Source organism: Tamandua tetradactyla, chromosome X (assembly GCF_023851605.1).
Source record: "Tamandua tetradactyla isolate mTamTet1 chromosome X, mTamTet1.pri, whole genome shotgun sequence".
Taxonomy (NCBI): Eukaryota; Metazoa; Chordata; class Mammalia; order Pilosa; family Myrmecophagidae; genus Tamandua; species Tamandua tetradactyla.
The window spans coordinates 42,068,534-42,095,367 of NC_135353.1; the positions used below are offsets into that span (position 1 = coordinate 42,068,534).

The 26,834-nt window shown below is 37.7% G+C and overlaps 1 protein-coding gene across 8 annotated transcripts in view; it reads left to right on the forward strand.

Annotated features, from left to right (window-relative positions):
- THOC2 (THO complex subunit 2) overlaps nucleotides 1-26,834 on the forward strand; it is a 147,102-nt gene that overhangs the window by 77,233 nt on the left and 43,035 nt on the right. For all 8 annotated transcript variants that reach the window (XR_013169547.1, XR_013169548.1, XM_077146477.1 and 5 more), the window contains exons 11-15: nucleotides 483-655; nucleotides 1,855-2,050; nucleotides 16,852-16,893; nucleotides 17,343-17,473; nucleotides 17,574-17,675. Coding sequence is in view for 6 of the 8 variants with exons in the window: in XM_077146477.1 (XP_077002592.1) it covers nucleotides 483-655; nucleotides 1,855-2,050; nucleotides 16,852-16,893; nucleotides 17,343-17,473; nucleotides 17,574-17,675 (644 nt within the window). In the remaining 2 variants the exon portion in view is untranslated. The remainder of the gene's footprint in view (nucleotides 1-482; nucleotides 656-1,854; nucleotides 2,051-16,851; nucleotides 16,894-17,342; nucleotides 17,474-17,573; nucleotides 17,676-26,834) is intronic.

The following is a 26,834-nucleotide window of genomic DNA, read 5'->3' on the forward strand; positions in this document are numbered from 1 at the left end:
TTGGAATACTAATTTGCAAAAATGGTTTTGTTTTTAATCTGATTAGTACCTTCCCAGAGGAGGCTGTGTATTTTTTTCTTACATAAAAATTTAATTTTAAAACTTTAATAAGATCACTAAATACCAAATGTATTCACTGTACATATTTGTGCTTTGTGTATTAATGTTCCTCAAGTTCTAAAGGAATTCTCAAAGAATGAGCTTTAGTTTACTGCTGTGTAATATGCTGTTAAGTAGAACTTAATTTAATTGTAAGTCTCTAAGCTGTCACTTTATGTCTGCTAAATAAAAAGCAGATATTGTTGTTTTTTTAAAAATATAAAGCTTGATTGTACTTTCAGGAAAATACTCTTGAGTTTCCCATGAACGGCAGTTGTTAATTATTGATGTACGTTGTGTTGTTTAGCTCAATTCTTTGTCAAAGTATTAAGATTTCTTGGTGTTTGTATCTTAACTGTCTTTGCTGTGATTATTGTTTTTAGCCACCTGACAACCAAAAACTTGGTTTGTTAGAAGCTTTGTTAAAGATTGGTGATTGGCAGCATGCACAGAACATTATGGATCAGATGCCTCCATACTATGCAGCTTCACATAAGCTAATAGCCCTTGCTATTTGCAAACTCATTCACATAACTATTGAGCCTCTCTACCGCAGGTATGTTGCTATATACTTTCTAATCACTGATGTAGCAATAATTTAGAACTACAAAAAATCTGAATATTTATCTTGTCTCAAACCAAGCATATATTTTAGTACATTTTTTCTAATGATAAAAATTCATAGAGTATATCAGTCTGATCTATATTAGTGACTTGTCTCCTATTGTCTAGATCAGGTGTTGTAGCTTGTATGCTGAAATGTAGTCTTTAAAACTACAGATTAGACTTCCTTCTAGGTTGGGTTTTTCCATTGAGGGTGAAAACTCTGTTCTACTTTTGACTGTTCTTCTTCTGGGGTGTGTGTGTGGGGGGGGGGTATAATTCTTGAGGTTTTTGCTTGGTGTAATTTTCTTCTATCTGAGTTAAGAGGCTCTGAGTGAAGACATTGCCTCTCTGTTTGCCTTATATCTCCTGGCATATAGGCTGCTGTTCTGGAAGTTGCTAGTCCAGCCTCTCATCCCTAGTTACTGTGTAAACTAGTCCTCTAGCCCTCAGTCTACTTGGAGGATACTTAGGAGCAGTACTGGCAGCAGCTCTAGCTTCAGCCCTACAGATCAGAGCATGCCTCAAAATCCCCAGACTTGTGACTCAGGCGTAGCTGCTGGGTGAAGCCTTCAGTGCTACCTGGGCTTCTTCTCAGAGAATGGCCCCTGTGACTCCACAGTGGGATACCTGCTCAGCAGGTGAGAACTCTGGGTAGTGTGATACCCTTTTCCATTACACTGTTAACGTTCCCTATCCCCACCTCCCTCATACTCAGTCTAGGTAGTGAAACTCAGATTGAGATGTTTTGACTTGAATCAGTTGTTGTTATGTCCACATTTTTTTGTTTCATCTTCCAGTATCTCTGAGGTCCATCCCTTGTTCCCCATTCCCATATCTAAATTCCCGATACTGGCCAAGTTTAACTAAAAACAAATCCATGTGATATATCTTAAATGTTACTTGAAATCTTCATTTCTCTGGTTTCCTTTTCTTAAGCAGTTAATTTGAAGTATTCTCTGAGCCATGGTTTTTCTAACTAATATTGTTTTGCATTTTTCTGCTGGTTGAGAATTATTTGGTATAAAAATTTAGGCAGAATTGAAATATAGAAAGCAAATATGAATGCGAAAAGTTTTCCTTATTTATGATGACTGTTAACATAAAATGCTAGGTATTCTTAATATTTTTAAATTTTACTTCTTTTTATAGAGTTGGTGTTCCTAAAGGTGCTAAAGGCTCACCTGTTAATGCTTTGCAAAACAAGAGAGCACCAAAACAAGCAGAGAGCTTTGAAGATTTGCGGAGAGATGTATTCAATATGTTCTGTTACCTTGGTCCTCACCTTTCTCATGATCCCATTTTATTCGCAAAAGTGGTGCGCATAGGCAAGTCATTTATGAAGGAGGTTAGTACAGTTTTTCTTCCAAGCAGAAAACAAAATGTTGGAATGAAAATGTCTGATTATATTTATTTGTGTTAATGTATATTTCTAGAAATAAAAACAGAGTGAAGCTAACTTAAAAGGTTATTAACGAGTAAGGTTTTAGGAAAGTCTATTGTGTCCAAATATATAACCCAAATCTAGTTCATAATCTAGCAAATTAAGTGCCCCCCACCCCCACCCCAGATAGAAAAATATGCTTTGTACAAGTAACCTCTTTTTTAATCCACTTATAGTTAGTGGTAACTTAGTGTTCTTTTCCCTTTTCTTTTAATTGGTTATTTTTGTCTTGGATGCAGTTTTGAATTATCATTATTTATATGAAGTCCCATCCACCTCAGACTGTTGAGGATTCATTCTTTTACTTTTTTAAGTAAACTTTTTTTGTCCCCCCTGCATGGGCAGGCACTGGGAATTGAACCCGGGTCTCCAGCATGGCAGGCGAGAACTCTGCCTGCTGAGCCACTGTGGCCCGCCCAACTTTTTTTTAATTTGTTTTTTTATAAGCTGTATGGTGGGGTCACATTTCATTATTTTTCCATATGAGTATCCTGTTATTGCAGCACCATTTGTTGAAATTTTTTTGTTTGTTTTCTTTGTTTGACTCGTTTGTTTTTTGGGAAAGTACATGGGCTGGGAATTGAACCCAGGTCTCCTGCAGGTGAGAGAATTCTCCCACTGAACTATGCTTGTGTGCTGGTTTGAAAAGAAGTATGCCCCCTAAGAAAAGCCAGGTTTTAATATAAATCCCATTTCTTAAAAGTAGAATAATCCCTATTCAGTATTGTATATTTGAAACTGTAATGAGATCATCTCCCTGGTTGATGTGATTTAGTTAAGAATGGTTGTTAAACTGGATTAGGGGATGACATGTCTCCACCCATTTGAGTGGGCCTTGATTAGTTTCTGAAGTCCTATAAAAGAGGAAACATTTTGGAGAATGAGAGATTCAGAGAGATTCAGAGAGAGCAACACTACAAAGCAGAGAGTCCACCAGCCAGCGACCTTTGGAGATGAAGAAGGAAGACACCTCCCAGGGAGCTTCATGAAATAGGAAGCCAGGAGAGAAAGCTAGCAGATGATGCCGTGTTCACCATGTGCCCTTCTAGCTGAGAGAGAAGCCCTGACTGTGTTCGCCATGTGCCTTCTCACTTGAGAGAAAAACCCTGAACTTCATTGGCCTTCTTGAACCAAGGTATCTTTCCCTAGATGCCTTTGATTGGACATTTCTTTAGACTTGTTTTAACTGGGACATTTTCTCGGCCTTAGAACTGTAAACTAGCAACTCATTAAATTCCCCTTTTTAAAATCCATTCTGTTTCTGGTATATTGCATTCCAGCAGCTAGCAAACGAGAACAGATTTTGGTACCGGAGAGTGGGGTGCTGCTGCTGCAGTTTGCAAATACCAAACATGTTGGAACGGCTTTTTAAATGGATAAAGGGAAGAATCTGGAGGAGTTGTGAGAAGCTTGATAGAGAAGGCCTAGAATGCTTTGAAGAGACTGTTGGTAGAAACATGGACTCTAAAGATACCTCTGACCAGGCTCTAGACAGAAATGAGGCACGTGTTATTGTAAACTGGAAGGAAGGCAATCCTTGTTTTAAAATGGCAGATAATCTGGCAAAATTGACTAGTGGCTTTGACTGGAAGGCAGATTTTAAAAGCCATGAACTTGGATATTTAGCAGAAGAGGTCTCCAAATTAAATGTCGAAAGTGCAGCCTGGTTTCTCCTCACAGCTTATAGTGAAATGCGACAGGAGAGAGATAAGCTGAAAACTGAACTTTTGAGTAAAAAGAAACCAGAAATTGAGGTCCTGGAAAATTCTGGGCCTACAAAAAGGGAGACTCCAGAGTATAGTGCCCTGTGTGTGGATTTAACCAAATGTGGAACCAGCCAGTCATTTCAGAGAAAGTCAGGATCAGACATGGAGTTATCCAGGAAGGATTTGGGGAAAATCCTTACGTCTGATGGGCATGATCCAACACTACTGCATAGAAAGCCGACGAGAGTGCTGTGGGACCTGTATAAACAGAACCACTGACAGTCTGGACTGAGGGGTTCAGAGAAGGGACACATTGGAGGAAAAATAACTTCAGAGGCAAAACCATGGAGACTGAGGTTTGAAGTCAAGAAGCCTCGGGCCAGGAGAGCAGACCCACCCAAGCTCGTGGAGAGGGTGAGTTTGTCCCAAAGGCAGAGGATGGGCCTTCCATCTCGTTGCAGTGGAAGAGTCATACTGCCTCAGACCTTGGAGAAGGTGAAGCACATTCCTTGGGGTTTGGGGAGAGCCTTGCTGCCACCACATGAAGGGGTTGAGTGTGTGCCCCAGAGATGGCAGAAAGCCCAGTTGCAGCTCCAATGCTTGGAGAGGGTGGAGTGAGAAAAAGGTGGTCTCCCAAATGTCCCCCAAGGTTGTATTCAGAGACCAGCAGGCTTCTGCGTAGGCCCTTGGTAAGGGTGGGACTGTTGCTTTCTAAAGCCCCGAGGCTAAATGATCCTCAGACTTTGAAATCTAATGGACTTTGCCCTGCTGGTTTTCGAAACTGTACGGGTCTGGTGACCCCTGTGTTCCTTCCTCCCTATGGAAATGTGTATATGCATCCTACGAATGCTCCTCCTTTGTATGTTGGCAGCAAATAGCTTGTTATGAGTTTTCAAAGGTCCAGAGCAAAGGGAGAGAATTTTGCCTTAGGACAGACCATGCCTGTAACTGACTTGATGAGATTTTATACTGTCTCTAATTTTGTACTTCATTATATTGCTACTGATAGGTTTAAGGATTTCTGATATTGTTATGAAATTAATGTATTTTGTATATGGGAAAAACATGTCTTTTTTAGGGGCCAGAGGGTGGAGTGTGCTGGTTTGAAAGGAAGTATGCCCCCTAAGAAAAGCCAGGTTTTAATATAAATCCCATTTCTTAAAGGTAGAATAATCCCTATTCAATATTGTATATTTGAAACTGTAATGAGATCATCTCCCTGGTTGATGTGATTTAGTTAAGAATGGTTGTTAAACTGGATTAGGGGATGACATGTCTCCACCCATTTGAGTGGGCCTTGATTAGTTTCTGAAGTCCTATAAAAGAGGAAACATTTTGGAGAATGAGAGATTCAGAGAGATTCAGAGAGAGCAACACTACAAAGCAGAGAGTCCACCAGCCAGCGACCTTTGGAGATGAAGAAGGAAGACATCTCCCAGGGAGCTTCATGAAATAGGAAGCCAGGAGAGAAAGCTAGCAGATGATGCCGTGTTCACCATGTGCCCTTCTAGCTGAGAGAGAAGCCCTGACAGTGTTCGCCATGTGCCTTCTCACTTGAGAGAGAAACCCTGAACTTCATCGACCTTCTTGAACCAAGGTATCTTTCCCTAGATGTCTTTGATTGGACATTTCTTTAGACTTGTTTTAACTGGGACATTTTCTCGGCCTTAGAACTGTAAACTAGCAACTCATTAAATTCCCCTTTTTAAAATCCATTCTGTTTCTGGTATATTGCATTCCAGCAGCTAGCAAACGAGAACAGCTTGCATCCCCCTTTAAGTAAACTTTTGATTGAGATAAAATATACATACAGAAATGTACAAAAGTCGTCATTGTATAGCTAACAACTTTTCATGAACTAAACACTCTTGTGCCCACCATCCACATCAAGAAATAGTACCAGCACCCCAGAGTTTCCCTTGTGCTCATTTTCTGTCCAGTTTTAAAAGTCAACATTGAGCCATAATTTGTATACAGTAAACATCACCAGTTTTAAGTGTACAATTTGATGAGTTTTGACAAATGTATGCAGTTGTATATCCACCACTACAATGATGATATGGAATATTTTCATCACCCCCAAAAAGTTCCTGTGCAGTTCCCTCCATCAATTTCTGGTTTTTGGCAATCACTGATATGTTTCCTGTTACTGTTATTTTGGTTTATCTAGAACTTCAGATGAATGGGTCTGTATACTAGGTACTCTTTTGTGTCTAACTTCTTGCACTTAACATAGTGCTTTTGAGAGTCATCCAAGTTGTTGCATGTGTCAGTTGTTTGTTCCTTTGCGTTGCTGAGTAATAATATATATTTTATAAACTAAAATTTGCATTTATGAAACAAAATATTGCACTTCTCAGTTTGCATTGTTTTACTGTTTTGAATATTAAGCACAAATGAAAACTCTAAAGCTAACTATAGAAAAGTTGATTCTGCTTTTAATTTAAAACCTGAAGTGAAGAGATTTCTCCTGCTTGCTTACTGCCAGGCTTACCTAGAAAGCACCATTCCATAATTTGTAATCTCTTCAGCAACCACATATATACTTGAAATATTCCTGGCAAAATAGCATCTTATAAGGAAAATATTTACTTATTAAAAATATATTAAATTTTTAAAAAATTTCCAAGTACATTTTATAAGTAGTTATACAACAGAGTTTAAAATTTGGCATGGTTTACAGGTCCGTGGTTTTTCATTTTTACTTCTAGCTGCTTCATGACACTGGAGACCAACAGAAATATTAATATGATGATTCAGCAGTCATACTCATTTGTTAAATCCTATCTTCTCTGTTATACTCCTCCTCTTTAGATAGCATATATACATAAAACCAATGAGTTTCAAAGTGCATGGCAATAATTAGTTGTAGAACAGAATTCCCAGTTTGGTATGGGTTATAATTCCATATTTTTGGGTTTTTATTTCTAGCTGCTCTAAGTTACTGAAGGCTAAAAAGAAATATCTATATAATGACAATCATACTCATTTGTTAAACCCTACCTTCTCTGTATAACTCCACCATCACCTTTGATCTTTCTCCCACTCTTAGGGGATGTTTGGGCTACGCCTATTCTAATTTTTCATGTTGGAAGGGGCTGTTGATAATATGGGAGAGGGAATGGAACTAGTTGATGTTCTAGAAGGGCAGTCCCCTCTGCATTTCAAGACTTACCTACTCCAGGGCCCCATCTGGAGGTTGTGGGTTTTGGAAAGTTACTCTACTGCATGAAACTTTTGTAGAATCTTATATAATGCCCTAGGTATTCTTTAGGATTGGCAGGAATGGTTTTGGTTGGGATTTGGCAAGTTATGGTAGGTAGCAATGTCTAACTGAAGCATGAGTAAGAGTGACCGCCACTGTAGCCTCTCAACTCTATTTGAACTCTCTCAGCTACTGATAACTTTATTTCTTATATTTCTTTAACCCTTTTTGGTCAAGATGGTATTTTTGATCCCACGGTGCCAGGGCCAGGCTTATTCCTGGGGGTCATCTCCCACGCTGCCAGGGAGACTTTCATCCCTGGATTTCACGTCCCACGTCCCACCCCAGGGGCATGGCAATGATTTCACTTCCAGACTTGGGCTTAGAGAGTTAAAGGGTACATCTGAGTGACCAAAAAGGTCCTCCAGAGGTGACTCTGAGGCATGGTATCATGTTACCTGCAAATAATGAAGGTTTTACTTCTTCCTTTCCAATTTGGATACCTTTTATTTCTTTTTCCTGCCTGAGTGCCCTTGCTAGAACTTCTAGTACAACATTGAATAATAGTGGTGACATAGTGCATCCATGTTTTGTTTCCCAATCTTAGGGGGAAAGCTTTCAGCCTCTCACCATTGAATAGGATATTAGTTATAGGTATTTCATATATGCCTTTTATCATGTTGAGAAAGTTACCTTTGATTCATACCTTTTGAAGTGTTTTTATCAGAAAAGAATGTTGAATTTTGTCTTATGCTTTTTAAGCATCAATCGAGATAATCATGTGATTATTCCATTTTGATTTGTTCATGTGCTGATAGTCTTATGTTGAACCATCCTTGCATTCTTGGTAAAACCCTACTTGGTCTTTTTTTAAATGTTTTTATTAATAAAACAACATATAAATATTCTTAACATACAAACATTCCATTCATGGTATACAATCAGTGGCTCACAATATCATCACGTAGTTGTGTATTCATCACCATTAATCATTTTTTTGTCATTTGCTGATGACTCCATAAAAACAAATAAAAAGAAAACTCACATGTACCATACCCATCACCCCACCTCATTGACTACTAGTATTTCCCTCTACCCAATTATTTTAACCTTTATTCCCCTATTATTTGTTTACTTTTTATCCATATTTTTTACTCATCTGTCCATACCCTAGTTAAAAGGAACATCAGACACAAGGTTTTCATAATTACATAGTCATATTATAAAAGCTGTATCATTATACAATCATCTTCAAGAAACAAGGCTATTGGAACACAGCTCTACGGTTCAGATACTTCCCTCTAGCCACTCCAATACACCATAAACTAAGAAGAGGATATCTATATAATACATAAGAATAACCTCCAGGATAGCCTCACAACTCTGTTTGAAATCTCTCAGCCACTGACACCTTATTTTGTCTCATTTCTCTTTTTCCCCTTTTGGTCAAGGAGGTTTTCTCAGTCCCTTGATGCCGGGTCCCGTTCTCATCCCGAGATTTCTATCCCACATTGCCAGGGTGGTTTACACCCCTGGGAGTCATGTCCCACATAGAGGGGGAAGAGCAGTAAATTCACTTGCTGTGTCGGCTTAGAAAGGCCACATCTATGCAACAGAACAGTTTTCTCTGGGGTGACTCTTAGGCCTAATTTTAACTAAGCTTAGCCTATCTTTTGCAGGAATAAGTCTCAATGGGGTGACCCCCAAGATCAAGGAGGCTTGACCTATTGATTTGGTTGTCCCCACTGCTTGCTGGAATATCAGAACTTCCTCCAAATAGGGAAGTTGAATATTGCCCCCTTTCTCCACATTACCTCAAGGGGGCTTTGCAAGTACTTCTTTGTTCACTGTCCAAGTCTCTCTGGGATTCAACGAGGCATCACACTAACCTGGACAAACCAACAAAATCTCACTCCCTATTCAGGATTCCATGTACCTGTGGTATTAAGTAAGCTGACCATATAAGTTAAATTGGGAAATGCAGTACGCAAAATACAAATTTTGAGCCAAATAAACTTGTCTAATTTTAGTCTCACACAGAAGTTGAAATTTTACAACATGAATGATATCATCCATTACTCAGTCTTCTGGTATTCCCTAGTCCTATCCAGATCAACTTCATTCGTGTCTCTACTTGAAGTCTGATCGCTTTTTCAACTTTTTAAACATTCTTGTATGGGCTAGTGCTGACTTTCATAGCTTCAGAGCTTGAACTCTGAGTCTCAGGTATCACATAAATACCCAAAGTTTCTGGGAAAGACCATGTTATGTACAAACAGCTCAGTATCTCAGAATTTAGAAATAACAGTTACATATCCTGAATATATTGACTGCTGTAAGAACTTACAATCTGGGACCCTTTACAATAACCCATGATCTTGACTTTAGTTCACCAGATTTTTATATTATAGTTAGTCCACATGATTGAGGCATGATAATATTTTTCTTACTGTTCCTGACGTTTCATTCAACATACAGTTCTTAAAGGTCATTCCTCTAGTTCATGCCTCATAACTTCATTCCTTCTTGTGGCCACTCAGTCATCCATTGTATATATACACCATAGTTCCCCCTTCCATTCCTCAGTTGTACCCTTAGGCCACCTCCATTCATTGTGGATCTTGAATAGTGCCACCAGAAACACCAGTGTGCAAGTGTCCATTCATGTCTCCACACTCATTTCCTCCAGGTATGCACTGAGCAACCAGGTTTCAGGATAATATGGCAACCCCACTCCTAACCTCCTGTGAAACGGCCACACTGCCTTCCAAAGGGCTAGACCCCTTATTTCCCTTACATTCAGTGGATTCATATACAGTGTTACTGATGACACTGGACATAGCTTACCTTGATTGTACTTTTTCACATATACTATTTTCAATACCCTACAATACTGACAGTCATTTGTTCTCCCTCATGCATAACCATTTTTTTTTCTCATGGGCAGGCACCAGGAATCGAACCCAGGTCTCCAGCATGGCAGGCGAGAACTGCCTGCTGAGCCACCGTGGCCCATCCCAAAACCATTTTTTAATTTGTGTATTTAATCACCATCATTGTACAATGATGGCGATTAATACACTCTAGGCTTTCTTACATAGTGCCATTTCAGTCTTTATCCTCTATCTTTCCTTTGGGTTTTATATGTGCCCCCTGCCCTTCTCCCTCTATCATACTCACATGCAGCTTCATTCAGTGTACTTATGTTATTGTGCTATAATCAGGTAGTGTTGTGCTATCCATTTCTAAATTTTGACAAATCAATCCTGTTGCACAATCTGTATTCCCTCAGCACAATTGCCCAATTTCTTTCTTATTTCTGTCTCCTGATAACCTGTGTTCTTAACTTCAGTTGTCCAAGTTCACTGTGTTCTTAACTTCAGTTGTCCAAGTTAATGTTAGTTCATATTATTGAGACCATACAGTATTTGTCCTTTTGTTTCTAGCAAATTTCATAGCATAATGTCCTCAAGGTCTTTTCACCCCACTTGGTCTTGGTGTTAATTCTTTTAACGTGCTGTTGGATTTGATTTGCTGTTATTTTGTTGAGAATTTTTGCATCTATGTTCATTAGGGAGATTGGTCAGTAGTTTTCCTTTCTTGTAGCATCTTTACCCAGTTTTGATATTAAAGTGATGTTAGCTTCATAAAATGAGTTAAGTGGTGTTCCTTTTTCCTCAGTTTTTTTGGAAGAGTTTGAGCAGGATTGGTGTTAGTTCTTTTTGGAATGTTTAATAACATTCCCCTGTGAAGCCCTCTGGCCCTGGGCTTTTCTTTGTTGGAAGATCTTTGCTGACTGAATCTCTTTACTTGTGATTGGTTTGTCGAGATCTTCTATTTCTTTTTGATTCAGTATAGCTTGTTTGTGTTTCCAGGAATTTGTCCATTCTATCTAAATTGTCTACTTTTTTGGCATATAGTTGTTCTTAGTATCCTCTCATTTTTTTTTCTTCAGGGTCTGTGGTATTGACCCCCTCTCATTTCTGATTTTGTTTATTTGCACCCTCTCTCTTTTTTTGTCAGCCTTGCTAGTGGCCCATCGATTTTATTGATTTTCTCAAAGAACCAACTTTTAGTTTTATTGATTCTATTTTTCTTTTGTTCTCCCATCCATTTAACTCTTTTAATCTTTATTTCTCTTCTTCTATTTGCTTTGGGGTTAGTTTGCTGTTCTTTCTCTGGTTCTTCAGGTGAGCAGTTCAGTCCTCCAATTTTTGTTCTTTCTCCTTTTCTAATATAGGCATTTAGGGGAATAAATTTCCCTCTCAGCACAGCCATTGCCATATCCTATAAGTCTGATATGTTGTTTTCTCATTTTCGATTCATCTCCAGATTGTTATTGATTTCTCTAGCAATTTCTTGTTTGACCTACTCATTGTTTGAGTGTTTTATTTAATCTCCATTTATTTGTGAAAATTCTTGTTCTTTGGTGGTTATTGAATTCCAGCTTCACTCCATTGTGATCAGAGAAAGTGCTTTGAGTAATTTCAGTGTTTTAAAATTTATAAAGATCTGTTTTTGCCCCAGCAAATAATCTATCCTGGAGAATGTTCCATGAGCACTAGAAGAGATGTATATCCTGGTATTGGGCCATAAAGGCCTATATATATCTGTTAGGTCTAATTCATTTATCAAATTGTTTAAGTTCTCTGTTTCCTTGTTAATCCTCTGTCTGGTTCTGTTTGTAGAGAAGAGTGGTGCATTGAAGTCTCCTGCTATTACTGTTTAAACATATATTACTCCCTTCAGTTTTGTCAGTGTTTGTCTCAGGTACTTTGGAGCTCCTTGATTGGGAGCATAAACATTTATAATTGTTATTTCCTCTTGGTGAATTGTCCCTTTTATTAGTATATAGTGTCCTCATTTGTCTTTTACGATATCTTTACATTTACAGTGTAGTTTGACTGAAATTATTATAGCTACTCCTGCTGCCTTCTGGTTATAGCTTGCGAGGAACATCTTTTTCCATCCTTTCACTTTCTGCCTGTTTATATCATTATGTCTAAGGTGAGTCTCTTGTAAGCTGCATATAGATGGATTATATTTCTTAATCCAATCCATTCGGCCAATCTGTATTTTTCAATTGATAGATTTAGTCTGTTAACATTCAAAGTTATTACTGTAAAGGCCTTTCTTGAGTCCACCATCTTATCCTTTGGATTTTATTTGTCAGATCTATATGTTCTTTTTCCTCTTTCTCTTTTTATCCTTTAGGTTACCCTTACTGGTACTCTTCAGTTCTGTGCCTCCTCCAGACCTCCCTCTCCTGCCTTTTTTTTCAGCCAGCAGAACTCCCTTTAGTATTTCTTGTAGAGCTGGTCTCTTTTTTTTTTTTTTTTTTTAGACAGAGAGAAGGAAGGAAGGATAGAAGGAAGGAAGAGAGGAAGAAAGGGAAACATCTTTTAAACATTTTCTTGTTTTATTGTATTTTGTTTCTCCGTTTTCGTTACATGGGCTGGGGCCGGGAATCGAACCGAGGTCCTCCGGCATAGCAGGCAAGCACCTTGCCCGCTGAGCCACCGCGGCCCGCCAAGAGCTGGTCTCTTATTGACATATTCTCTCAGCCTTTGTTTGTCTATGAAAATTTTAATCTCTCCTTCAGTTCTGAAGGCCAGTTTGGTTGGTTAGAGAATTATTGGCTGGAAGTTTTTGCCTTTCAGGATCTTAAATATATCGCATCACTGCCTTCTCACCTCCATAATGCCAATTGAGTAATCTGAATTCAGTCTTATGTGGTCTTCCTTGTATATAGTAGATTGTTTTTCTCTTGCCACTTTCAGGATTTTCTGCTTCTCTTCAACATTTGACAGACTCATTAGTGTGTGGTTTGGGGTAGGCCTAGTTGGCTTTATCTATTTGGACTGTGTTGATTTGCATATCTGTGTCTTTTATAAAGGTGGAGAAGTTTTCCCCCTTATACCCTCCACTAATCTTCCTAGCCCTTTACTCTTAACTTCTTGTGGGACACTGATAATTCTTATATTTGTGTGGTTTGTTTTGTCCATCATTTCCCTGAGGTCCAATTCCAATTTTTCCATCTTTTTTGTCATTTGCTTTTATGTGTTCAAAATCAGTTGTCCTGTCCTCTCATTCACTTATTCTTTCTTCTCCCTCTTTAGATCTGCTGCTGTGTGTCTCTAGTATTCTTTTGATTTGGTCTGTAGCATCTTTAATCTCTGTAATATCTGCTGTTTTTCTCTTTATTCTTTCACATTCCTCTTTATATGCTCTTTTAGTGTCTTCTTGCTCTCCTTTATGTCATTAGCTATCCCAATGATTTTATTTAGTCTCCTCCGGTGTTTTAATGTGTTCATTAGGTTGGACTGTATCTGTCTATATCTTTATATGGGTAGTGATCTGCTGTCTTCACAGCATGTAGATATTTTGAGTTACTTTGGATTGTGGTTTCCTTCAGTAGTCTAAAGCTTTGTATTTGCATGATGGGTATGGAGTAAGATGCAGGCCATGGGAAGGAGCTCAATAGTCCAGTGACGGGTTGCGGTGCAAGTATATGCATGGGGTAGGGATTCTGCACTGGTACCTGTGAGTGTGTGGTGCGGGTCACAGGGTTGTAAATGTGCAGTGCGAGGGCTCTGGGGGCGAGGTGCAGCTCAGGCAGGCCTTGGAGCACAGGAGCAAGGTGGGGCATTGGGGACACAGAGGTATGGCGTGGCATGAGGCAGACGGAGGGCCTGAACAGCTGTGCTGGGGTTGGTATGTGGGCAGGATGCAGGTGCGCACATGAAGTTTGTGGTTCATAGGTGTCAGGGTGTGGAGTACAGGCCACAGAAGTCAGGGCCCAGGGAGGTTGGGCTGTGGGTATGTCTTTACACAGGGACAGAGGTCCAGGGGGTTGGGTTGCAGATCTGTGAGTGTGTAGTGGTGGGGCACAGGTCATGGAGGTTGTGGGACATGTGTTGGGTAGGTGATGATGGGTGGGTGGGGCCCTGGCACTGGTCTGCAGGTACAGGGGTGTGGTGTGGTAGAGGTGCCTGCTTGTGCAGGGCAGGGTAGAGGCTCTGTGGCATAGATGTGCCCAAGAGCACCTACTAGGTGTGGGAGAAGGGCAATTGTGCTGTGGGGCGGGACAAGGCGGGTGGAGTGCAGGGGTCAAGAAGTCCATGCATGAATATGTGGGTGCCTGGTTGGGAAGATGTGGCTGTGCCTGTGGGTGGATCTGTAGGGCAGGGCCCTAGTGTGGGTGCCTCTGGAGGACAGGACTCTAATGTGCACGGGTCTGGAGGGCGGGGCCCTGGTATATACATGCACAGAGTTCAGTGGTAACGCAGAGAGATTGTACATGGGTGGGCTGAAGGTGGGTGTGGCCTGGATGCGCAGTTCTGTGCTTGCCCAGAGCTGAGGGGGCATGGCATGAGTGGATGCGTGCCATGTGTATGTCTGGGGGGCTGGATGCTGATATGTGTGTGCACAAAGCTGGGGGGGTGGTGACAGGCGGGTGCAAGTGTTCGGCTACAGCCCAGGTGTGCAGATGACTGCCTTCAGGGGACAGGGAGGGGGAGATGGGTGTTGAGTGGCTGGCCTTGGGTATGTGGGCCTGGGGCGGGGCAGTGTAAGACTGTGCACTTGTGTAGGAGAGGTGGGTTGGGCTGGGACAGGCTGTGTGCATGCATGCGTCAGGGGGTGTGGGGCGGGAATGTGTGGGTATGGGGATCTGAGCGGGAGTGCTTGAAACAAGGTGAGGGAGTGGGTGAAGGTGTTCAGGTGCCTGGGTTGTGTAGGGAGTCGGGGGTTGGGGGGTGTGGTCAGTGCGTGTGAGAGTAGCACATACAAGGAACGCAGCTTGGTTTACTTCCTTGTCCCATCTCCCAGTCCATGTATTCCTGATGGCTCCAGGCCTCTGTCTGGAAATGGATGCGCTAGGCTGTTTGCACTAACTGGCCAGTCTACGGTTCTCTGTATCTTAGTTTTTCTGCTTTTTCAACCAGGGTCTCCCTATGTGGTGTATAGGACCCTTCCAGGTCACTTAAAACCTGGAATTGCTCTCCCGGTCTTTTTTTTGTCCCTTGTCTAGCTGTTCTTTGGAGCAGGGGTGAACTCGACCTGTCCTATTCTGCCATCTTCCAGAAGTCAGTACCATTTTAATGGGACAGTTTTTTCTCTCTGTTCTCTAAATCTGTAACTTTTATTCTACTCTCTGCAAATTCATTCCTTGGTCATTAAGTAGTTACAGTAGTTTTGTTTGTGGTGTTTAGGCTCCAAAAGAGAAGATGTTCACGATGTTGGGCTTATGAAAAAGGAGAGAATTTGTTCTTACAGTTAGGATTGATTTCTTTTCTTAGCTTTTGCAAAATGGTTTTTTGACATCGATAATATCTACTGACAGGAAATCTCATATACAAGTACATAAACTTTTCATTAAGGCACAGTAGTAGTTACAATGCTCACTATTAAGTTGATGATTTTATGTTAAACCTTCCGTTCCTTTTGTATGAGCTTGATTCTGAGGTATCCCCAGGACCGTGTCTTAAGTTATTAGCATTAACATTTCCACCATAGAAACAGATAGGAATAGAACATGAGAAAAGTAATGAGTTTAAAATATTAATACTCATTTGCATGTGAATTATCTGAATTTGCTTTACTATTAATATAATGAAGACAAAATAGTGCAAAAACCCCATAGTTTTACATTTCTTTTTTTTTTTGTGCTATTGCTTTATAACAACATATTATAATGAACAAACTCTGGAAGTTAAAATCTAGAGGATAGGTTACCAGGAGATAGAAAGAGGGTGGACAATGGGCAGATGATACTTGAGGTTTACAAGATGTTTAATAAGGTTGATTGTAAATGTTCAGAAATGAATACAGGTGATGGTAGCACAGTAATTCTAAATGAAATTAACAATGCTGAGTGTGAGTATGGTTGAAAGGAGAAATGTCACTAGAAGGAAAGCTAGAGGCTAAAGCATGGGACTGTATAACAAAGCAAAACCTATTGTAGACATTGACTGTAGTTAATTGTACAAATATAAGAAAGTTCTTACAGGAACTGGAGCAAATGTACACCACTATTATAAGGTATTAATAGTAGGGTGGTATATGGGAAAAGCAATGCAAACTAAGGACTATAGTTAACACCAACAATGTAATATTCTTTCATCAGTTGTAACAAAGGTATTGTATATCAAAACTAAATGTCAGTAATAGTGGAATATGAGGTATGGAATTTTTTTTTTAGAGCAGTGAGAATGTTTTCAAATTAATTGTGGTGAATGCATTACTATGTGATTATACCAAGACCCATTGATTGTACACTTTGGATGGATTTATGGTGTGTGAATAAAACTGTTAGAAAAAAAAATAACGTATCTTTAAATTTCTTTAATTTGTATTTTTTTGTGTGTTGTTTTAGTGTTTGATTTTACTAATTCTGTAGGAGGAAAACTGAAGCCTTTGGATGTGAAAATGCAAATGCATTATAGCTAAATTACTGTGCCAGCTTCAGTTTTGTAATAAATCAGTTATAAGATGCTTTGGTTTGTGATAATTAAGTCAAGAAATGATAATTAATAAAAGAACTGCCTCATAAAATCGAGCATTTAAATTCATGGATAGTGAGAATGATTTGGTGGTTAGAAATATAGATGAAATTTAAAATTTTTAACTAGTAACAGGATATATTTAAAATCTGCATGTGTGTAGAAAGTAAAGAAACAGTTCACAACCATGTGCAAGTTATATATTTTTCAAAGGAAAAACTCAATTGTAACAGCGTCATCTTAACCATTTTGCATTTTATTTATAGCTGTTTTGTTTTTTTTTAATTCTAGTTTCAGTCTGATGGAAGCAAACAAGAAGATAAAGAGAAAACGGTAAGAAACTGGAATAATCCAATAATGTGTCTAATGTTTGTCTAGTTACAGCACACTGCAGATTTTACTGTGAATAAGCTTTAATCACATGTGAGAAATTACTTTATACTCTTCATATACTCAATATAACTTTTGGTAGATCATACAAAGTTATCTTTTTAAGATTAACAACCTCTTTTGTGAGGGTTAACATGGAGAAAGGAAGAGGGATAAAAGTTCCTCATTTTCTTGCTAACCTTTTCCTTCCCTTACCCTTATATGCTACCTTAGATAGAGGAATACAAATAAACATGATGAAAAAGAAAGTGACATGAGAGAACATTAGATTTGGTGTGTTTTGAGATCAAGGAATGGCAATTTTTCCCAAGACTGTCATTTATATTTAGGAGAAGTTAATGTGCATAGGCAGTTATCTCTTACTGAAATAATTTTCCCTCCTTTCTTCTTAGGAAATTATCCTTAGCTGTTTGCTTAGCATAACTGACCAGGTACTACTTCCATCTCTTTCTCTGATGGACTGCAATGCTTGTATGTCTGAGGAACTATGGGGGATGTTTAAAACATTTCCTTATCAGCATAGGTAAATACGTATTTTCATACTTTTAACTATTACTAGTTCTAGTATATTAAGCTTTAAGTGTTTAACACTTTTCCTGATTTCTCATCTCATCCTTTTTAAGATATCGTCTATATGGCCAGTGGAAGAATGAAACTTATAACAGTCACCCACTTTTAGTAAAAGTTAAAGCTCAAACAATAGACAGAGCCAAATACATCATGAAGTAAGTTTTAATGTATTTTTCTGTATATTAACCTAAATTATATCTGGATCTAATTTTCTTTATTCCAGCTAGCTTAAGTCTGAGGTTCGGTTTTGAGGAAGTCCATGAATGTTTGCTGTTGGCATAGCTCATCATATACTATGGATAGAATGACTGTCAATTTTTGTGTTTTTTGTCTCATTTTGACTACTAAATTAATGTTTTAATAGCTGCACTTGCATAGATGTAAAGTCTAATAAAATTACTCTTTAATGCATGCATATTATAGGATGATTTTTTTTAAGTCAAACTATGTGACCTTTGCTCAATTTGCATAATGTATTTAATGGTTTTTGCAAAGTAGTCAAAGTTCTAGGACTTTTTCTACTGAAAATTATTATAATAAAGATTTTTTATCTCTTAGCAAAAATCTCATGTAATTGTGCAGAACTGTCTCCATAATAGGAAGTCAACTTTTGAGGAATTTCTATTTTTCTCATTTATGTGTTTTGTTTTTTTTTTTCACATTATTGAAGACATAAAAATGGAGCTAGTTCTGCTTCGAGGTAGACTATTTAATTGTGAAAATTGTACACTTCAGGTTAGTATTTGTTTTAGATACTAAATACACTGCTGTATTGCAAGTGTTTCCATTATAGCTATTTATTGTCAATTATCATTCCTTTTATATATATTCATGCCATGGATGGTTATTATACTTAAAGGTAGTTAGTTCTCTAGTTACCTAGATTTAATGGAATGATATTGTCTCTACCCCTCAGGAAGTCACAGTCTATCAGGAAAACAGGCATGTTCACAGTCGCCTATAATAGCACCTGTTGTATTGTGATTGTGTGTGTATGTATGTATATATATGTGTGTATATGTATATATATACGAAGTGCTGTGGGAGTTGGGGAAGGCGTAGGCAGAAATGATAGAATTGGTCCTCCTGAAAGAGTTCCAGTCTTAAGGTTTCTGCAAGTTGAGCCTCTAGCATAACAACAACAATAGTTAATATATGGAGCCATTACTATGTGTGCCAGGCAGTGTACAAAGTGTTTTACATACATTATTTAATAATTGAGTATTATTTAATACAGTAATAAGTATTAAATCTTTTGAAGCTGTCTTATCCATTCTTTTTGCCACCATACCATAGTTCTTTTATCTGGGTTATTATAGTGACTTATATTATTCTCTTCCTTCAAAATTCTTTGGATTTTGTGACTGACCACTGTCTACGTGTTATATGTCAAATTTTATGACATGGTGATATGAGATCCCTGGTGATCTGTTTCTCCTATATTCAATCTCATTTTTTTGGCCAATTCTACCTTTAGCTGTATTGAGTCACTTATGTTTCTGTAAATGTGCCATGGTCTCCGTAGTTTCTTTTCCTTCCATATTTTTTGTTTACTCTGCTGGTATAAGTTTTCCCCCACATCTCCACCTGGTGATCTTACCGTCAGAGAGTAAGCTCCAGTGACCTCACCTGGGAAGCATTCCCTAGCACATACTCCCATGCATACTTCTGCCACCACTGTCCCTTATACAGAAAATGCCATCATACCATTTAGGTGCATTGTTTTTCTTTTTATAATTATCTAATTTTTAAAGACTTTTTTTTGGTATATACTTATATGCCATACAAAAGAAAACCTCCCTATGCATTAGCAGTCAGCTCTCAGTACTTCTGTCCTTCCGTAGCCCTACATAATTTCTAACCTAATTCTGACTTTATAGATTTATTTTTTTTACATTTTATACAAATGGAATAATAAAATATATAATACTTTATGTCCGGTTTCTTTCACGTAGCATGTTTTTTAAAAAAATTATTACTTTTTAATTAGAGAAGACGTAGGCTTATATAAGCTATGTAAAAAATGCAGTCTTCTCATATACATCCCTGTTGTTGACACTTTGCATTGGTGTGCTACCTTTGTTACAGTTGATGAAAGAATATTAAAGTACTACTGTTAATTATAGTCCTTAGTGTACATTAGGTATATTTTTCCCATATACTGTCCTTTTAATAACCCCTTGTAATAGCAAAGTACATTTATTATAACTCATGAAAGAACATACATGTATTTGTACTGTTAACCACAGTTATCATGCGCAATAATGTTCACTCTTATGCAGTTACGTTTTATCTTCTGACTTTCCTTCTATAACATAATGACCCAAAACTACCTCTTCCAACCACATTCACAAATGTATTTCAGCATGTATTACCATTACTACTATCCATTTCCAAACACTTAAAATCAATCAAAATAGAAATTCTGCACAAATTAAGTATGAACTCCCCATTCTCTACCCCACCCTATCCCCTGGTAACCTTTATTCTAGGTTCTAATTCTCAGTTTGCTTATTATAATTAGTCCATATTGGTGAGGTCATACAATAGTTGTCCTTTTGTATCTGACTTATTTCATTCAGCATAATGTCTTCAAGGTTCATCCATGTTGTCACCTGGATCAGGACTTCATTCCGTCTTACGCCTGAATAATACTCTTGTATGTGTATACCACATTTTGTTTATCCATTCATCCGTTGATGGGACACTTGGGTTGCTTCCATCTTTTGGCAATTGTAAATAATGCCACTGTGAACATTGATGTGCAAATGTCTGTTCAAGTTCCTGCTTTCAGTTCTTCTGAATATATATCTAGTAGCAGGATTGCCGGATCATATGTCAATCCTATACTTAGCTTCCTAAGAAACCACCAACCTGTCTTCCAAAGCAGCTGTACCATTTTACATCCCCACCAGCAGTGCATAAGTGTTTCCATTTTTCTACATCCTCTCCAGCATTTGTAGTTTCCTGGTTTTTTGATAATGGCCGTTCTAGGTAGGTGTGAAATGATATCTCTTTGTGGTCTTGTGATGTTGAGCAGCTTTTCATGAATTTCCTCTTTGGAAAAGTGTGTTCTCAAGCCATTTGCCCATTTTTTAATTGGGTTGTTTATCTTTTCATTGTTGAGTTGTAGAATTTCTTTGTAGATTCTATATGTTAAACCCTTATCAGATATGTGGTTTCAAAATATTTTCTCCTGTTGAGTAGATTGTTTTTCATTTTCTTGACATAGTCCTTTTAAGCATAAACATTTTTAAGTTTGAGATGGTGTCCCATTTCTTTATTTTTTCTTTCTTTGCTTGTACTTTGGGTGTAAAGTCTAAGAGACCATTGCCTACAACAAGACCTTGAAGTTAGTTCCCTACGTTTTCTTCTATGAGTTATGTGGCCCTGGCTCTTAAATTTACATCTTTAATCCATTTTTTTCTGTGTGGTGTGAGACAAGGGTCCTCTTTTATTCTTTTGCATATGGATATCCGGTTCTCCTAGCATATATCTGTTGAAGAGACTGTTCTTCCCAAGCTGAGTGGACTTGGTAGCCCTGTCAAAAATAAATGGGCCAATGTTTCTTGAAGATAATTGTATGATGATATGGCTGTCACATTGTGACTGTGTGGTTGTGAGAGCCTTGTGTCTGATGTTCCTTTTGTCTACCTTATTAACAGACAAGTAAAACATATGGATTAAAAATAAATAAATAATAGGAGGAACAAATGTTAAAATAAATTTAGTACATTGAAATGCTGGTGATCGATGAAGGGGAGGGGTAGAGGGTATGGTATGTATGAATTTTTTCCTGTTTTCTTTTTATTGCTTTTTCTGAATTGATATTCTAAGAAATGATCATGATGATGAATATACAACTATGTGATGATAGTGTGAGTTATTGATTATATAACAAGAACAGAATGATCATATGATAAGAATGTTTGTGTTGGTATGTGGTTATGTATCATAAAAAATAAATTAAAAAGATAAAATATAACTGTATACATTGAAAAAAAATTAGCCATAGATATGAGTCTATTTCTGAACTTTCAGTTTGATTCCATTGGTCAGTGTATCTACCCCTAATGCCAATACCATGCTGTGATGACCACAGTAGCATTGTGATATGCTTTACAGTCAAGAAGTGTAAACTCCGTTCTTCTTTTTTCAGGATGCTTTTGACAATTTGGGGCCCCTTGCCCTTCCAAAGAAATTTGATAATTGCCTTTTCCATTTCTGCAAAGTAGGCTGTTGGAATTGTGAGTCTGTGAATCAATTTTGGTAAAGTTGACATCTTAATGATATTTAGTCTTCCATTCCAATGAAGTTGAAATGTCCTATTTATATAGGTCTTCTTTAATATTTTACAGGAATGTTTTGTGGTTTACATCCCTGGTTAAATTTATTCCTGGGGATTTGATTCTTTTAGTTGATATTGTAAATGGAATTTGTTTCTTAATTTCCTCCTCAAATTGCTTATTACTAGGGTATAACAACACAACTGATTTTTGCATGTTGATCTTATATCCTACAACTTTGCTGAACTCGTTTATTAGCTGTAGTATCTTTGTTGTAGATTTTTCTGGACTTTCTATATATAGAATCATGTCATCTGCAAATATTGAAAGTTTTACTTCTTCCTTTCTAATTTGGATGCCTTTTATTTCATTTTCTTGCCTAAATATTCTGACCAGAACCCCAAGTAAAATGTTTAGTAAGTATGGTGATGGTTGGCATCCTTGTCTTGTTCCAGATCTTTGAAGGAAGGGTTTCACTCTTTCATCATTGAGTATGATGTTAGCTGTGAGTTTTTCATATTGAGGAAGTTTCATTCTGTTCCTGTTTGTTGAAGTATTTTTATCATGAAAGGATGCTGGAATTTGTCAAGTCTTTGTCTGTATCAATCGAGATGATCATGTTGTTTTTCCCCTTTGTTTTTTTTAATGTGGGATATTACATTAATTGATTTTCTTATGTTGAACCACCATTGTATAACTGGATAAAATCCATTTAATCTTGGTGTATGATTCTTTTAATGTGCTGTTGGATGTGATTTCAAGTTTTGGGTTTTTTTTTTGTTTTGTTTTTTGGCATGGGCAAACTCTGGGAATCAAACCTGGGTCTCTGGCATGGCAGGTGAGAATTCTGCCACTGAGCCACTGTTACACCACCCTGATTTGCAAGTATTTTGTTGTGCATTTTTAAATCTATATTCCTAAGATAAAATGGTCTGTAATTATCTTTTTTTATAGTATCTTTATCTGGCTTTGGGGCTGTGGTGATGCTGGCCTCATAGAATGGGTTAGGTAGTGTTCCCTCTTCTTCAGATTTTGCAAGAGATTGAACAAGAGTGATAGAAATTCTTCTGGGAATGATTGTTAGAAGTCACCTGTGAAACCATCTGGTCTTGGCCTTTTTTTGTTGTTATTAGGAGGTTTTTGATTGATTCACTCTCTTGTAATTATTCTGTTGAGGTCTTCACTTTATTCCCAAGGTTGCTCATGCATTACTAGGAATTTGTCCTTTCATTTACGTTCTTGACATATAGTTGTTCATGGTATACTTTTATCCTTTTTATTTCTGTGGGGTCGGCAGTAATGTCCCCACCTCATTTATGATTTTATCTATTTGCAGCTTCTTTCTTTTTACCTTTGTCAGTCTAACCAAGGGTTTGTCAGTTTTATTGATCATCTCAAGAACCAACTTTGGGTTTTGTTAATTCTATTATATTTTTGTTCTTAATTTTATTTATTTCTTCTCTAATCTTTATTTTGTTCCTTCTTGCTTTGGGGATAGTTTGCTGTTCTTTTTCTAGTTTTTGCAAGTGTACACCTAAGTCTTTGATTTCAAGTATTTAAAGAAATGTAAGTATTTAGAGCTGTAAGTTTCCCTCTCAACACTGTCTTTGCTGGAGCCTATAAGTTTTGATACATTTTGTTCTGTTTTTCATTCGTCTCTAGATAGTTACTGATTTCTCTTGCAACTTTTTCCATACACTGATTGTTTAATAGTGTGTTGTTTAACTTCCAGAGTTTTCCAGTTCTCTTCCTGTCCTCTGTCTTGATGTTCTATCTATTGATAAAAGTCTCTGATTTTTATTGTAGAGATGTCTGTTTCTTCCTTCAGTTTTGCTAGTGTTTGCTTCATGTATTTTGGGACACCATAGTTAGGTGCATAAATATTTCTTGGTGCATTGCCCCTTTTATTAATATATATAGTGTCCTTTTTGTCTCTTTTAACAGTCTTGCATTTAAAGTCTATTTTGTCCATTATTAGTATAGGTATCCCAGCTCATTTTTGTTAACTATTTGTATGGAATATCTTTTTCCAACTTTCCACTTCCAACCTATTTGTGACTTTGGTTCTGAGGTGATTCTTTTGTAGTCAGCATACAGATGGATCATACATTTTCATGCATTCTGCCAATCTGTGTTTTTGGGAATTTAATCCATTAATATTCAGTGTTATTACTGTAAAGATAGTACTTACTACAATTATTTTATCCTTTAGTTTATGTGTCATATCTTATTTTTGTTTTCTCTTTTTACAGTTTTAGTTACTCTTACTGATAATCTTCACTTCTACACCCTTAGCCTCTCTCTTTTGCTCCTGCTTTTCCATTCAAACTGCAGAGAACTCCCTTTAGTGTTTCTTGTTGGGCGGATCTCTTGTTGGCAAACTTTCTCAGTTTCTGTTTATGTGTGAGTATTTTAAACTCTGCCTCATTTTCAAAGGGCAGTTTGTTGGATGAAGAATTCTTGTCTGGCAGCTTTTCTCTTTTAGTACCTTAAACATATACCACTGCCTTCTGGCTTCCTTGGTTTCTGATGAAAAGTTAGCACTTAGCCTTATTGCATTTTGCTTTTGACAAATCACTTTTCTCTTGCTGCTTTCAGGATTCTCTCTTTGTCTTTAGCATTTGTCTTTCTGATTAGTATATGTCTCTGAGTTGGTTGGTCTATTGGGATATATTTTGTTTGGAGTACGTTGCACTTCTTAGACATGTATATTTATGTCTTTCATAAAAATTGGGAAACTTGCCAGTTATTTCCTCAGATATTCTTTCTGCCCCTTTTCCCTTCTCTTCTACTTCTGGGACACCCATGACACATATGATTGTTAGTTCATACTGTCATTGAACCCCCTGAGACCCCACTCAATTTTTTTTCCCATTCTTTTCTCTATCTGTTCTTTTGTCTTGAAGATTTCTATTGTCTTGTCTTTTATTTTGCTGATTCTTTCTTCTGACTGTTCAGACATGCTGGTGTATACCTATACTCTATTTTTAATCTTGTCTATTGTGCCTTTCTTTCTCACAATCTCTGTGATGTTTCTTTTCCTGCTTTCAGTTCTTCTGTATTCTCATCCATTGTCTCAGTATCCTTTATTCGTTTAGCCATATTTTCCTTTATCTTCTTGAATTGATTTAGGAGATCTGTTTGGACTTCTTTGATTTGTTCCAAATTCTGTCTCCTCCAAAGTTTTGATTTGTTCCTTTGACTGGGCCATATCTTCCTGTTTCTTAGTATGGCTTCTAATTTTTTACTAATGTCCAGGCATGTGATTGTTTGTCTTGATGAGTTTATTTTGATCAGTTTCTCTTGTCTAGGCTTTTATTGTTGATGGGATTTGTGATAAGGTGGTTGACACTTGGTCCAAATTATTCAAGACCTTTAGAATTGCCCTTGCTTAACTGATCATAATTTTTCAGCTCTTCTTCATCTGATTCTTGCCCTGAGTATGCAGCATAATTTTTAAGATTGTTCTATTAGTAACATTGTTTTATCCCCAGTAGATAGCTTCCTTTCCTCTCTTTCTTTATGAATTTTGTTCTGTTTTATTTGTTTTACCGCTATAGTTTTTTTACACTCCTTTCCTTGCCTCTAGCTCCTTTTGCCTGGTGGGCAGATTCTGGGAGGAAAGTCATGCCAGGTAGGACCTTCCTATGCCAGTATTTCCCAACCAAACCCTGGCCAAGGACCCATGAAAGGAGCATAGACCCATTCCAGAGAACCCTGGGGAGAGAGTCAGGAAAGACACCAAAAAGTCTTTTTGAGTGGTTCCTGAAGCTGTGCTTTTCCAGAAAAAGGTGCTCTTCAATAAACTTCTCCACAGCTGTAAGGAGGTACTGTGTCTTTAAACTGCACTGGTTCACCTCTGTGGAAGCAACCATGCAGTGGCTGTGGAAGTCCATGTCCGTGGGTTAAAACAGTAGCTCAGAGCCGAGACCTAGCAATCTGAATTCGTGCCCCAACCCACCCATTCTTTTGAGGAAGAGGACTTCCACTTCCCTCTCCTATTCAGCAGCTTGCCAGGGACTGAGGCACCTGTGCCGAGAATGGGAGATGGGCACCACAGCGAGCTGCTCAAAGTTCTTTACCACAGTTTCTTAACCTGTTTGTCCCCTTCTTCTCTGGATGTTGTATAGGGATCCCATGGCCTCTGGAGCCTCAGAACAGTTGTTTCAGACAGTTCCTGCCTGTCCACTAGATTTTTTTCTAGAAGGAGTGAGTTCTGAATCTCCCTACTCTGCAATCTTCCCCAGAAGTCTGCCTAATTACCTAATTTTTAAGTAATTTGTCCATTAACATGGTTTAAATTTCAGTAAATATAAAAAGTTCCACGAATTACCCTAGCTGTCCCCCATCCATTTCGTCTTCCCCACAGCAGAGGGAGGGTCGTTAACTACTGTTCAGTTTCTTGTCTTTTCTTTTGGTTATTTTTATGCACATATAAGCCAGTACAAATGTATTATTCTGCATTTTTATATGGTTGGTAGCGTATAATAGGTACTGTTCTGTAATTTGCTCTTATAGTTTTAAGAATATAGATATTTTAAAAATGTATTTTAAATATATCTCCCCAGCTGGATTGACCTTGAGAATAGGCACTGTTCTTATTCATCCATGTATGTCTAGTTCATAGCACTTTACTTGGCATATAGTAGGCATTAATATGAATGAATGAATAAACAAATGAATAAAAGTATAATTTACATAGAATAATATGTGGAAAATATTTAGTGCTCTCAGATGTTTGGTGTATTGTAAACTATAGTGTCACCAGGCTTGAGGAATATGATTTTGGTATTGTTTGAACTTTTTACATTGAGAATGTAATGTATTAATTTATTACTTGAATCATTTCTCAAGTCTTGAATACTGTTTAACATATGAATTTTCTGTAAGGAATTCAATAATTCATTTAAGAAATGGTCATTGATGCCAGATACTATACTGAGGTGTGGTAGCTTGAGGTGAAGATGTAATCAAGAGAGTATCCCTTTTATTTCTGTTTGTTTTTCCCTCCAGGGGCAGAAGGGAAAA